Genomic DNA, 15,554 nt, shown 5'->3' on the forward strand with positions numbered 1-15,554 from the left:
ATCAATACAACACGAGTCGGCTGCGTCTGGAGTTTATGCATATTTTTTAATGCAGGTATCTTGGAATGTACAGTTTTAACAGAAAAATGTATGTAAGTGTTTTATTAAATAAGTATCACATTTCTGAGTTTAAACCCTCCAAAAAAATCACATCCATTGTAAGTGCCTCACTGTAACCGCGATTTTTAAAAATGATTTTATGTGGAAATCAACACTAATGTTGTTCCTTTTAAGGGCTAGTATTTGTATTGTAATAATATATACGTCCTGCCTGACAGAATGTGATACCCACATTTTTAATGCATTATGGTGGTTGTACATCCTGATAGCAATTTTTTGCCTGAAAACAATGCACTCCATGTTTAGCAGTACTTCATTGTTTTTAACACACTGCTGACAGAGTGTTGACTGCAAATTTTCTAACAATTAAATTCACTTTACCTGTTCAAAATTTTGAAGAACTGTAATCTACTGTGTGTGTGTTTTGGACAGAATAAGGCCTAATATTGGGTTAAGAACTGATATCTGACCGCTTGTGCACATCCTAGATGTAGACTGAAGCGTATCAATGTAACTAAAGCTCTTGAAGTCACAGGGCGATCTTCGCTCCACATTCAAAATTGCATAACTGATTATTGTGGGTGCACAATAATCTCCACAAAACTTCACAAATAACCTGTGGATTATGCATTATAATGGGAACATTGCACACAGCAGAGGAAATGACTTCTAACTGTGTGTCTCCAATTTAAAAGCACCACCGCTATTCTCCTTAGTTGACCTCAGTAATGGAGATGTTAGTTGTTGGATGACTAGTTGACCATTCTGGAACATCCCTATTTAAAACACCTTAGTGGGTAGATGTTTAGCAGCAGTGTAGCCCAGAGGAAGGGGGTAGTGGGAAGGAATGTGCAGTACCCTGGTAGTGATCTCTTTGTGGACTCCGCTTTGGTGTTTAGGCTCATCCGCAGCCTGGGGATCTTTTTTGTGGAGTTTGTGCAGTACTTTGGAGAGAGTACCCAGGCTGTGTCCTGGATAACATCCATTGGGGTGGCAATTCAACAGCTGATCAGTAAGTTCATACTGTACTCTATGTAGACACTTATTCATATTGCCTATAACAGAGACAAGTTGTTTTTAACAGCACACACTTTGCTTATTTGTTAACAAACCATTACTTTGGTTTGCCACATTCGATTGATTAAGTGTGTCTGCGTGTGTGTGTGTAGGTCCAATAGGTACGGCCGCATGCAATGTGTATGGAGCTAGGCCAGTTGTTATGATTGGATGATTTCTCTCAGGCCTGGGATTTATTCTAGCTTCCCAGGCAACAAACGCAGAGCGGCTCACATGCACGATTAATTTGGACTTCCATCGATATCATTGCGCATGCGGTCCATTTGCATTTTACATGAGAATTTGCTATTTAAATTAACCATGGAGCAGTTCAACCATGTGAAACATCTTGACAACACATTCTGAACAGCACTAACGAGGGAAAGAGAAACACCTGCTCAATTCCAGAATCAGTTATAAGACTTTAAACATCTACACATCAACACCCTTACTAACATTTATCCCAGTTAACTGTAACAGAATTTTTCATTACAACTGTGGAAGTTGTCGCCAAGAAAACCACAGATAGTACGTATAGTTGGAAACAAGTCATGGGTATGTAAGTATTTTGAATTGGAGCAAACTGAAAAATTGGCTGTCATCAAACGAGTGATGATCACTTGTGTGACTATTTTTTTATATTTATCTGTATAATTTTTTAAATTTTTTTTCAACATCAGTACCTTTTGTTGTTGATGTCTCGATGTGTATACAGAGAGCTGTTTTTTTTTTTTTTTTTTAATTGTGTAACATAGGCACATAATATCGGAATATCGATCGCAGGCCCCTGAATCGAATCGTGTCTCGGCAGACTTTGAAGTATCGGCATGAAATCGTCCGATTTACACCCGTTAATAATTAGGTAATTGCACGATCCTGATTAATGATTCATGTTCATGTAGTCTCTATGTCCATTTTTATCAGGTTTAGGCTGGGCGCTGGTTTTCACCCTTATTATTGCATCAGTGATTCAGTATTTCACCATGTGGAGATCTTGCCTCTTTCACCTTCTCTCCACTTTTTTCAGTATCTTGTGGAGGTCTATACTTGACGTGTAGCCTTACTTATCCTGGGAGGCCTCAGCTTCAACTTTATAGCTTGTGGGGCTCTCATTCGCCCAATAAAGAAAGGTTGTGGTCCAAAAGTTGTGGAGACTGTATGTGATTTGGTGTTTTATATCTGTGTGAATGCTGGCTATTGAACTTTAAATATCAGACCCTACAGTTATGTCAGTTCTTTAACTTTATGGTGTATGCTTGGGTTAGCAACATTTTGCAGAGTTTTCCTGGGTCAAAAATGGTCTTCGGTGGTGGCTGAGATACACCGATCAGTGACAACATTAAAATCACCTGCCTAATATTTTGTAGGTCCCCCTCGTGCCGCTGAGATGCGGGTTGGCGCTGTTTCAGAATAGCATTCTGAGATGCTATTCTTCTCACCACAATTGTACAGAGCAGTTATATGAGTTACTGTAGACTTTGTCAGTTTCAACCAGTCTGGCCATTCTTTGACCTCTCACATCAACAAGGCATTTCCATCCACAGAACTATTGCTCACTGGATGTTTTTGTTTTCGGTACCATTCAGAGTAAATTATAGGGACTGTTGAGTGTGAAAATTTCAGGAGATCAGTGTATCTCTGTGTATATGGTCATCCACATGCTTTTAAAATTTAAGGTGTTATGTGAAATCAAACAAAACATTTTCTGTAGGACTAGCAATATTAGCATGTTTAGCACGTATTAAAAGCCGAACAAGAGATGAATATCATGGCATTTGCAGGGAAACTCTTTTTAACATGCCTGTCTTTTAGCATGTGAACTTGCTTTACTGGTATGTTGACATGTTTATTTTTTGTACTCCTCTTAGACTGAAAACTCTGCCAATGTCAACAAATGCTCTTGCTTACTCTCCCATATCTATGAGTGCTTTGATCTCTCCCAGCTTTTGCACCGCAGCTTCCTCACTTATACTTTGGCAGTCACCAAAGTTCTTCAATGCTGGTTCCTTTATCCCTTACGTTCATCTTGTCGCCCACAGCCGTCATATTGGTTTCACTGAATACCAGGCAGCCTTTGTTATCTCTGTCACTGGTGTGGCAGACATTTTGGGTCATGTAGTGTCTGGCTGGGCTTCGGACCTGGGCAAAATGCGGATGCCCCACATGCTGACGGTGTGGACTGTGTTACTGGGGCTATTTCTGCTTATTCCTCTTGGTGTGAATTATCCAGGACTGTTAGTAGTCAGCCTGGCATATGGGTTCTGTGTAGGAGCAATTACGCCACTGTCTTTGTGGTGGTCCCAGAAATTGTAGGCATGGAGCGAATGCTAGAAGCCCTTGGTCTCCTGCAGCTTATAGAGAGCCTTTGAGGACTGCTGGGAGCTCCATTGTCTGGTGGGAGCCTACTGCCACACAAAAGATCATCACAATAATACTTTTTAATCATTTTTATTTAAAAGGCTGTCAAAATTGTTACAACTCAGGTTGATAAGCAACATTCAAACAATTGTCTCTATTTTTCCTACTAGGTTGGCTAAAGGACTGCACTGGGACATACACAGCCTCTTTTCTGGTTGCTGGAAGTTTCCTTTTGTTAGGTACATTAGTTACAGTGACTCTACCTCAATTTTGGTCCTGTATGACCCCTCCACCTCTGTCACCATAAAAGAAAAAGTATCAGGATGACTCCATGGAAAATGGTCTACTCAAACTCTGAGCTCAGGTTCTGAGAAACTGCCCTGTGGATAGTATACCTTACACAGACAAGGAGTTAGCATTATTAGCAAGGTCCATAGTTAGCATTATGCATCATGTCCTGAATCATGAAGTGTTTGTTATTGTTCTGGTGCTAGTTCTGTGACATGACTGTGGGGAGTAATTATAAATACTTAACTAATTTCTTTGCTTTTTGAGAATTTAACCATTTTCTTTTGTATATACTGTACATTTTTTTTTTCCATTTTTCCTTTCACAAATAGCCTATTCTGTTATATTTCTCATAAAAAGCACCATGGTAATAATACACATTTATTTTCAGACATGGTCTGTGATAACCCCATGTTTATGACGTGTCATAGTAAAACCATGGTATTTTTTTTAAAGTACCTTGGAGTACTATGACATTATCATGAAATATGAACATGATCAATCATTCAGTACTATGGCATTACCCTGGTAACGTGGTGCACAGTGCAAAGAGAAAGCGAGAGGCGATGGACTGTGTTGCGTGAATGTTACAGAGGCGTAGATTCCGGGGGGGAGTTAACCCCTCCAATAATCAAAACAAGCAAGTACGAGCCTCCCCCCCCCCCATTATTTATACCATGATCAGTGGAAACATGTAAATGCCCCACGCTGCAACCCCCCCCCCACCCCATGTTCAAGCCAAATCTACGCCACTGTACATGGTCGTTGAATAGCATATAACATGCGAGTAATGCCATGTTTCCTTCAATGTACCCACCTCAAGGGCTCTGCAGGTCTGAGTGAGTATAGGTCATAGGGAGGATCACTTGCGATTGGTATCTGCCCCCGATCACGCGCTCTTAAAGGCACCTCCACTTAATTTTCTTTAATACGTCCACGATTTAAAAATAAATCTCATAATACATTGTTACTGATATTGTGAGATTATCACGAGATTTTAATTTGTTTTATTTAACTTTTAATTTAATTTCTCCCTTTTTTCTGGATGGCTTGTGCCCCTGCTGCCCCCGTTCTGTGCACGTTAGTGCTCTGTGGCACAAAATAACTCCCAAAAAATAACTTACAAACTCTTTTGTAAAGTCATCAAAGTTTAAGTATAGGTAATGATGTGATTTAAACACTGACCCACTAGATAATCCAGCACTATCGGCATATTTTGAAACCGTTATGACAAATTTCACTGCTATCACCTCACATTTGGCTGCCGTCTTTAGGCAATCACTTGTGCATAAAATTTTACATTTCACAACTTTTTGATACTCTCACCACTTGCTCTGATCTGTCAAACCCACAATCCCCAATTTGAGCCTGCCACACAGCTCCCATAGAGAACAAATTGACAATGCTGTCATCTCAGCTCGCACTTTGCCAGTGGACATGTACAGTTAGGCTGTAGCATACTGCTGTTTGCAAGATTCTTTCCCCCGTAGAATCCTATCCCACTTGGACCCCAAAGCAATTTTGTCAGCAACAAGATCTTTTAATGGGTGCTCTATTCAGTGCCTGATTAGAAAACCACTTTATAATGTATGTTATGTAAATACGACAGTTAATATAATGTACAATTTTATGTGACACATAATTTTATATAACCAAAGCTATATATGGTACATTTATAGTTCTGTTTTTTCAGTGTGCTCGCAAGCTTACCAGATTGCCTACTAGCAGATTAACCTGCTAGTTTAACATTCTGCTGTCCGATTAGCCTATCTTAGCATATAACCCATGAAAGTTTCTACACTACCACTATTATTTGTAGATACCACTGCTATTAAATGATAATCAGAAATGCTATTTTGATTATCTACAATGAGATCATAACTTTATATGTTGTTGAACAGGAATTACAAATGGCTACCTCTTGGGGTCCAAGGGAGATAGGATTCTGCAGGGGAGGGTAGACTCTAGCATGACATTGCGAGTTCAAAGGATGTTTCTGAAGGAAATTCCTTTAATATATCTTGAAAGAAACACTATTTATTTTTAAATGAGTATTTATATTATTAGTATTTTTGATTTGTTGTTTTATTTTAATTTAGTATGACATAGTTGACTTAAGGTATTCTCTGGCAGGAACCTTTTTCACACTGAATGCGGAAGTAAACGATTGCAGGGTAAACTTTGACAGTGGTGAATGGGAGATCATAGCAAATATTATCAGTGGATTAAGACACTAAAATGGGAGATGCCAAATTTACTGTCTCTCTCTCGGCAGCTGTAATAGAAACCCCGTCGCAGCTATGGTAATTCATTTTTTAAAACTAATTCCAGGGTAATATAACAGTAAGCATAATGTTATAAATTTATACTCGCTGCTAAATAAGGTGGAAACACGTCATCACATTCTGTGAAAAAGATCTATTATGATTCACATACTGTATACAGCTTCGGGGTTAGGTGGAGTGATTGAAGTTTGCGGTCATTTTATAAACCGCAGTAAATGAGTGGCATTTTGTTTCTATGGCAAAAAACAGAGGTTTGACAGCAAGAAGCAGATGCCAAACAGACATTGAACTGTAAGTAAATACACATCAGATATGCTGTTGTGAAAGCCAACACTTAAAAGGCAAATTATCTTCTTTTGCCAATTTTTATTTCTTTTAGAAGCCTCCAATAGGCTATACAAAAGCAGTAAGGAAACTAAATGCTAACAAGCATAATTGCAGTGCTAATCTTATTCTACTCACACAGCATTTCTTTTGTTCTTTGTCATTCACACAGCTTGTTTTACAACATTTAATACATCTGGTCTATGAGAGTCACGTGGCGTCATGTGAGGGTCAGACGTGTGAATGGCGAGCTCTGAGCACTTTGCTAGCTTTTAATACTTTTTGTGTCATAAACCAGAAAGATTCGATACACTCCGTTCCATAACTGTTCATTGAGAGCGAGAACCACTAATCGCGATCACGAGGACGTTACCCCATGTGACTCTACCCTCCCTAGCAACTGGGGCCAATTTGGTTGCTTAGGAGACCTGGCTGGAGTCACTCAGCACACCCTGGATTCGAACTCGTGACTCCAGGTGTGGTAGTCAGCGTCAATGGAACTGCCATTGTTAACTAGATATTACTAGACCATAAAGATTGAAAGGTAGAATTTGCCATCTGAGCCAGTCTAGTAGATTTACCTTTTACCAGGTTACTAATATGTGCCTGTTATGACCCTGTTTTGCTACTTTATTTTTCTAGGAAGCTTACAGTGCAGCAGCACAGTTGGGTTTTACTGTAATGCTACTTTCTGTATTTTAAATTGGTAAGATTTGAGTCTTAAAATGGTTTAAATGTTATATTTCTATATCTTTCACTGTGCTGTTTTTTTTTTTATTAATGTATATTCTGCATGTTGGAAGTCACCTCACCTTCTCTGACCTGGGATGAGACAGCAGTATCATTTGCAATGACTCAGGCTGAGTTGTTTTTTTGTTTTGTTATTTGCATTATAATAGGCGTGCCAGGCACTTGACAGGTGCTAACGGCAAAACATGACCAAATTTACGATATGTTCTTTATACGAGGCATTGTACTATATTTAAACTGGAAGATCATGACAGAAGCTGAGTAGGTCTACAAGACGTATCTCAATGACCGATATGAATGTTGAGGATCCAAGTAAAATCAGGTCAGTTTAAGTACTAATTCACACACAAACAGGTTTCTTATGTATTCAAGTGGAAGGATTATATTAAAGGCACTTTAGGTTTCAAAATAGAATTATGCATCCTGGTTGCCTTCTAAATACACTTCAAATACCCATCGCTTACCTCACAAATAAAAATAACGAGATGTGTATCCTTTATTTATTTAGCAACATATTCTCTCAAAACACGGCAAATAAACTTTTTTCTAATGTTTTGGTCTTAAGAGAAAAAAAACCGAATACAATTATATAGGAGAACCAGCTAAAGAATGACCCCCCACCCAAAAAAATGTTTGCATTCAAGGTGCATTAACACCGTGACTCTCAAAAGAGTGAATACCAAGAAAAGCAACTTTTGTCCATGGAAAATTATGAGCTGAATTCACTGCCATCAGTATGCCAAATGAGGCCAAGCATCTTCACCACTCTCTACTGCAAATATTCACTTTGTTGCTTTCACAGCATTCAGAATGTAAACTTGCTCAATAAGAATTGCTTCTAATACATGGAACTGATTAGTATTGGCCAATGATAAATTAAATGGGTACAGAAGGTCAATCGGTGACACAATATGAGCATTGTGCCCAAAGAAATAACTGTAAATAGCTTACTACATGCCATACAAACAGTATTTATGAAATCCTAAAGCCTAAACTGGGATAAATATGACAAAACCCAGACTTTAAGAACCACATTAATGGGATTTTATGCTCACGGATGGTATATAAACAAAATGAAGCAGCATTTCTTAGGAGGTTACTGTTCACTGTCGTGCCATGGCCTGCTGGGTGATGAATCAGCAAAAAAAGCAATAGAATGTGGTCTGGAGGGTGAATGGCTGTGTGTGTTGGAGTAACATTGACATCTAGTGGTCAGGTGGTTTATTTCATGTCAGCGCTACGGCGTTTAAGCTTCTCAGGGTTGTTGGAGGCCATTTGTGAGAAATCCCTGAAGATGTCATGGTAAGTATCATCACCTGCAGGGAGGACAGTGATAAAGACAGAGAGAGGGAGAGAAAGGAATGATAATCAGCATAATATTCTTCTAAGAATAAAGATTAATAAATAGAATGTTTTTAAACAGCTTTAAAGCTGAAGTGTATAATTGTTGTCAATGTTAATGTTTTGTCGATGAGCGTCCCGACATAGTAACATTCGCTCATTTAACGGGGTGTGTTTTAGGAAGGGACTATGTTTTCCTGACTGATGGCAGATGGAATGGTGGTCAGAAAAAAACAGTTTGAAAATAATTCAGTATTCTTAATTTTTATTTAAAATATTCATTAGACATCCTCATTTTTGCAATTCTGTCTGGTGACAATAGTGGCGTAGAAAATACTAGGGCTGAGTATTGATACAGATTTCTTGATTCGATTCTGATTGATTCGAATTTTCCACAGGAAATAAGATATATCTGCAGAGGTGCAAAAACTATACACCGACCAGCCACAACATTAAAACCTCCTGCCTAATATTGTGTAGGTCCCCTTTGTGCCGCCAAAACCGCACCAACCTGCATCTCAGAATAGCATTCTGAGATGCTGTTCTTCTCACCACAATTGTACAGAGCGGTTATCTGAGTTACCATAGACTTTGTCAGTTTGAACCAGTCTGGCCATTCTCTGTTGACCAGAGTTTGATCTGCAGTTACAGAAATACTGAAACCAGCCCATCTGGCACCAACAATCATGCCATGGTCCAAATCACTGAAATCACATTTTTTCTCCATTCTGATGGTTGATGTGAACACTAACTGAAGCTCCTGACCCATATCTGCATGATTTTATACACTGCACTGCTGCCACATGATTGGCTGATAATTGCATGGATGATTGCTGGTGCCAGTTTGAGTATTTCTGTAACTGCTGATCTCCTGGGATTTTCACACACAACAGTCTCTAGAATTTACTCCAAATGGTGCCAAAAACAAAAAACATCCAGTTAGCGGTGAGAAGAATATCATCTCAGAATGCTATTCTGAGATGAAGATTGGCGCTGTTTTGGCGGAACGAAGGGGACCTACACAATATTAGTCAGGTAATTTTAATGTTGTGGATGATCGGTGTATATGCAATGTATGCAACGCATAGGGGCGCCACACATTCGGCACATCTTAAGCAGCACACAAACGTTCAAGACGAAATCATTAAAAAGCACTGTCATTAACAATGTCTAACAAGGTTAACATGCCCATTACAATAGTTTTGCAATTGAAACTATTGGAATTTACAACGTTCTTCCTGGATAAGTGTGCAGACAATAGGCATTCAATTTTATATTGACACTGCTGATACACTGACACTCTGACCTTCAATAAGGTCAGTTGTCTAGACATACGGCTAACTGAGTCCCTCCTGATGCAAGACCAGAGCCCATAATCACACCATGGTGCAGTGTTTAACCTCTTGGCCAAGCAAGGGTCTATTTGTAGAAGCGAATGCTGAAATAGTCTAGTGATCTAACAGCTAATGAGAGCACACACTAAAAGAACTTTGAAGAGGACTTTTAAGTGTACATGAGTATAGCTGTCAGTATAGCATACATAAGGGTGTAGCAGATGTTACCTGTTGCAGGCAGCGCTGAGGACACACACTGCAAGCAGTAGACACCTGGACGCCCATCTCAGGACATGCACATATACAAACGCACACACACACACACAAAAAGCAAAAACAGATTTGTATACAGAGACAGATGGACAAACTGGCATAAACAAGCCCCACAGCAAAAAAACAGATGCAAAAGGCATAAGCACCACAAGCAACACACTTGTAAACACTTGGCATTGCAACAGTATCAAAGTAATGAACTCCTGTTAATTCATCCAAGATTATACTAAAAAGCCAAACATTTAATTAAAAGTGATCATTAATGATCTGTCTAAATGATACATAGAGACAGGAAATTTTAACTTGATTAATTAATTGATTGGACAATTAACTTATTAATAATAATAATTGATGATACCCCATAAAATGCCAAATATTCATGCTTATGCCATAACGGCTGGATAATTCGTTTGCAAAAGTAGTATTAACTAGATTTGCATTTCCCGCAGGAAATATCACTGCTTGCAAGGTAGCAAAAGAATAGTGTTAAAGTTTCATGTAAACCCAAATATAGTTATAGGGAGAAAAGGAGACAGAGATGATAGTTACATTCAATGGATACATTGATAAAAGAAAAGAGCAATCACAATTCAGAATGGAAATTGATGCAAGAAAGAAGACCAATTGCAAATCAGTATGCCAAACAGTTAATCTGAGAATACAATTGTCACGTAAACTTGAATTTTTTAGACTTTAATCTAAAAATGTTTTTAAAAAAGTATTACGTTTATAAAAAACTAAAATAGACAACAACAAAGTCTGCGATTATCCACAAAATAAAACGTTTTAATTTTGTTAATAAGAAGCATTTTGAGCTAAATTAATTGCAGAAAGTTGTGGAGACAAAAAAGTAGTAGTAGTAGTACTAAGAGGAATATCAATACAGCGCTGCCTTGCAAGCCTGTTGAGGAATTTACCCTTTACACAGTGTTAAAAAAAAAAATTTCTAATTCCTAATCAGGTCTCCTTATGAATCTGAAATTCCTGAATGTTCCATAAACTAAAACTGGTTCATTGTAAATGACAAGTGCAATAAAATGCCTATAGACATTTTACAAAAAGTACAAGATCTTATAAAACAACTTTAGCAAAGGTACTAAGGGAACTGAAAAAAGGGAAACTCTATTACAAAGTGCTCAGTGTTAATCCTGTCAGTGAGGACATATTAAATTAGATTACAGTAAAAATAAGTTTTATAAACATAACTTTCTACATATGTACAGTGCACTACTGTACACAATACATGGCATTTGGTCCCAAGCAAACAGATTTATGACACACAGACAGTGTTGTCACTATTTAACTTGCAGCGTTACACCACCGATTCAGTTTCTATTTTAACTTTCCCTTTTTGGAGTTCTGGCATTCCAGCATTGCCATTACTTGCTTAGTGTAAGTAATAGTATAATTGTGTGTTATCTGTTAACTTGCAATGTCTCTATTTGTTTTAAAGTGCTTCATCAAATTGCACAAATCCACATACTATCTTCTCTCCAGCAGTTTTGTTGTCTGTGTTATTTTTAAATTTACAGCCAGTTAATTCTGGCCACCTTGTGCCCAACCACTTAGCTGGTTCTTGAGGGCCTGAAAGCTTTTCTTTGACTGTCCAAGCACAGCCCCAGTCCCACCCCCACCACCACAGCCCTGCCCCTCAGAATGACCTGATGGTGTGCCATCCATCTCCCGCATCTCCCTGTCCATCTTGGCTATCCGGAGTCTGCAAAAACCACAGAAAATAATCAAGTTATTAGCAGGCAATACTTTATCAATAAAGCACTTTTCCTTTGCATCTGATAATGTAATCAGTTTTAAGATGATGAAGAATTAGATTCTAGTGGAGTAAGCTGATTATCATTGAGTGCATTTACATGCACAATCTTAATGCAACAACATGTAAAAAATCATGTAAACACTTTAAACCGTGTTCTTCAATCAGGGAAAACGTCCGAAACAGTTCGAGCAAAAAACGATTAGCACAAAAAGATTTTTGCCTATTACCCCGATTGCACTCTGCATGTACAGTAAACACCTATACTGGTGTTCTGGCAACTTATTTAGTGTCTTGTGCACATGTCTGTTGAACATGTACACTGTTTGATGTCAAAAGTGAGGAAACGATAATAACACGATCATTTCAAATGTGATGTTAACGTGGTTTTCCTGTGATGTCGGTTTTAGAATGAGCTGATTTTTTATACTTATCAGTATATTGATGTACATGTAAATGCACTTAGTATTGTATTAATTATATTCAATTTCATATTTACCTACCCCTAAAAGTCATGTAACAAAGCAAACTGTAATTAGTTGTTTTGTTGGTCAGACAGTCTTTTTCTATCTTAAGTGGCCAATTCTGGGTCAGCATAAGTGGCAAAATGGACTTTATGTAGTCAGTTAAAAGTCTGGCTTTGCAAGACTACTTACAGCGTGACAATGTCTGCATTGGCGTTATCTATGGCTATGCTGATTGGGTCTTTTTCTTCAATGTCTTTTGCATTGTAGTCTGCTCCTCTCTTCAGAAACAGACACACCAACCTGACAAGAAAGACACATTATGTCATAGAAGAGTTTTTGGAAGAACATGTAAGCTTATGCCTTTCTATCTAAGAGTGTATTACCCTGTATGTCCTAGTACAGTAGCATGGTGTAGTGGCCCCCTCCCATCTGAGTCCACCAGGTTAACATTAGCCCCATTCTGCAGAAGGAACTCACAGGCTGCCAATGAATTCTGCAGACAGAGATATACAGTAACATGTACAAACACTCTTACACATGAACAATGCACATATCTTCTCACACAAACACTCACAGCCATAGCGGCTTGTATTAGTGGAGTTCTGCTGTCTTCAGCCACGTTAACCCAGTTGACATCGGCACCGTGAGCCAGAGCATCTGCCATGAGAGGGAAGTGCTGCATTGCCGCAGATCGATACAACAAAGCCCCAGGATGAAGACCACTTAGATCATCCTCTTCATCATTTTCTGTACAGAGAAAGAAAGAGGGTGAGCTTTTAGAGGGAAATTGCCTGTAATAATGTGAATGTAAAAGGCCACTAAGTGTTAGACCCTGCAGTTAAAAATTGTGCATGTAGCTTGTCATTTAATGTAAGTTATGTGTGCAAGTGTGTAACCTTTGTGAGAGCTGGAATTGTTCTTCATTATGTCACTTGGGGTCAGGCCTGGAGAGGAAACATCAAACAGCCCACTGATTAGATCAGTATCAACTGGAATAGACACTAATGTTTATGGCTACAATTTGCTAGTGTACTATTCTATTCATGCATCTTTGTGTATATTTGCGTGTACGTGAATACACTGGATTGCACAGAAGAAATACAGTTTATAAATACAGTCTCTTTGTTCATGGGTGTGTCTATGTAAAGCACGGAAAAAAAGTGATATACCGCTGAGTCGTGGTAGGGTGGCTCGATTGGGTTTGGGCTTGATGGGGGGGCGTGTGCCCTGTTTGTCCTGTGTGGTTGATCGGTTACGTCGGGCACTAGAGCGTTGCAGGAGCGGACCTCGACCGGTCTCCGGGAGCTTGTGGATGAATTTCTTCTCTACGTATTTTGAGCGAATCCATGACTCCTTATCTTGCCTGAGACAAGATCAGTTTGATTATATTCGATTATCAGTTTAATTATAAACAAACTAAAAAGGGAGAGGCAAAGTATTTCTAATGTGATTGCTGAATGGTTTTCTATTTAAACCAAATCTGTACGAAAAGGAAGTCTTTATCTTGCCATTTGTCAACCGAACCATTGGTGTAAAAGGATCACTGGTTTGTGGAAATCCTGTATGTAATATCCTAAAGGAACAATTAACAAATTACAAATCCAAGCAAAACATTCTTTGCCGAGATGGTTTTTGCTAGTTGGTCGGTAACCTCATTAGGAACTGCAACATCACATGGTTTAAGACAAGTCGAATTGTAAGAATGGTAGTCTGTCCCTCACTAAAGAACAGCATGTGGCAACACTGGAATATTCCAGGTATTAAGCCAGGGGTTTTGAAACTGGGGCCGCGAGGGTATGTTAGGAGGTCCGCAGAAGATTTTAGGGGAAAAAAATCCATATACAAAATGTAAAAAAGTAAATGACCAAATTTGACATTATTAATGCTTTCTAAAGACTAGTCGTAAATCATGAGATTACATTTTATTTTATTTATACCAATTGAAACAGTAAACAAATCTGCATATGGTTTTGTGAAAAAAGTGTTCATTTCTCCTTCCTACGGAGACCCTAGGGCGGGAATGTTTTTTTTCTGAAATACATTTTGCGTTCCCTTGCAACAAATTTACCATGGTTTTACTACAGTAACCATATTCTAACAATGATATTCATTGTGAAACCATAGTGATAATACAGAAAATGAAAATATGGTAATAAAAATCTAAATTTTGTGGTTATGTTTTTACTATACAAATACCATAGTTTAATTATGGTTACTGTAGTAAAACCATGGCTTTACTATATTTAACAATGACATTTCCATTTATTTATTTTTTCTTGCCGAAACATGGTTTTACTATAGAAATATTGTTAGCTGTAGTAACCATAGTTTTATGGCAGAAACCACGGTTTTACAACAGTAGTACTCTAGTAACTGTGATTGTAGTAACGGTGTTTTTTTTGCAAAGACCATGGTTTTCCTATAGTAATATTGTAGAATTTAGTAACCATAGTTTTTGGCAGAAATATTGGTTTTGCTTTAGTAACATTGTTGTAACCATGTTCTGAATGCACAGAAACCATGTTTTTTTTGTTTTTTGTTTTTTTATGGAAACCATGGTTTTGATACAGTTTACTGTATCCATAGAGTAACCATGGCTTTACTACGGATTAACCATGATTAATCTTGTAGTTACAATGGTTTTACCATGGTATTTGTAGTAAAACCATAATAACCACAAAATTATGATTTTTATTACCATAGTTTTCATTTTGGTGTACTATTACTATGGTTTTACTATGAATATCAAGGTTAAAATGTGGTTCCTGTAGTAAAACCATGGTACATTTATTGCCAGGGAACGCAAAACTATTGAGAAACCTTCCTTATGAACACGTTAAAGAATAGTTTGTACTTCTGTTGTTTCTCCCTAGGGAGTTTCTTCTCCCCACTGTCACTTTTAGCTTGCTTGCTTGGGGTTGTAAGGCAATATTCTCCCTAAAGCTGCTTAGCAACGATTTGTTTTTATTGTGAATCGTGCAATAAAAATACATTTGAATTTAATTAAAAAATAATAATTCTCTTTAGGGTTATACATCTAACATTACTCTAATCGGGTGTAGAACAAGATATGCTGTCAACTTACAAAATACAATGACAATATAAAAGCCAGTTATTTCATTAAGCAAACAACATGCTGTCTTTAAAATATCACGGTTATTATTTTTCTCACTAAGTATAAATGGGTCTTTATACTGTACATGAAAATATATAGAAGGCATTATATTGTGCGAAGCGGGACCCTCGCAAG

At 38.0% G+C, this 15,554-nt stretch overlaps 1 protein-coding gene and 1 pseudogene across 3 annotated transcripts in view; one reads left to right on the forward strand and one right to left on the reverse strand.

Annotated features, from left to right (window-relative positions):
* The first annotated feature begins 861 nt into the window (after positions 1 to 861).
* On the forward strand, positions 862 to 4,455 carry LOC127415768 (monocarboxylate transporter 13-like; annotated as a pseudogene).
* Positions 4,456 to 7,593: 3,138 nt separating this feature from the next.
* The window catches only part of LOC127415413 (arf-GAP with coiled-coil, ANK repeat and PH domain-containing protein 1-like), a 29,867-nt gene continuing 21,906 nt past the window's right edge, over positions 7,594 to 15,554 (reverse strand). For all 3 annotated transcript variants that reach the window (XM_051654137.1, XM_051654127.1, XM_051654119.1), the window contains 7 exons: positions 13,474 to 13,667; positions 13,201 to 13,248; positions 12,879 to 13,051; positions 12,688 to 12,797; positions 12,494 to 12,604; positions 11,731 to 11,786; positions 7,594 to 8,437 (listed from right to left, as the gene is read on the reverse strand). In XM_051654137.1, the coding sequence (XP_051510097.1) occupies positions 8,343 to 8,437; positions 11,731 to 11,786; positions 12,494 to 12,604; positions 12,688 to 12,797; positions 12,879 to 13,051; positions 13,201 to 13,248; positions 13,474 to 13,667 (787 nt within the window). In that variant the 3' untranslated portion in view covers positions 7,594 to 8,342. The remainder of the gene's footprint in view (positions 8,438 to 11,730; positions 11,787 to 12,493; positions 12,605 to 12,687; positions 12,798 to 12,878; positions 13,052 to 13,200; positions 13,249 to 13,473; positions 13,668 to 15,554) is intronic.

Source organism: Myxocyprinus asiaticus, chromosome 2, assembly GCF_019703515.2.
Source record: "Myxocyprinus asiaticus isolate MX2 ecotype Aquarium Trade chromosome 2, UBuf_Myxa_2, whole genome shotgun sequence".
Taxonomy (NCBI): Eukaryota; Metazoa; Chordata; class Actinopteri; order Cypriniformes; family Catostomidae; genus Myxocyprinus; species Myxocyprinus asiaticus.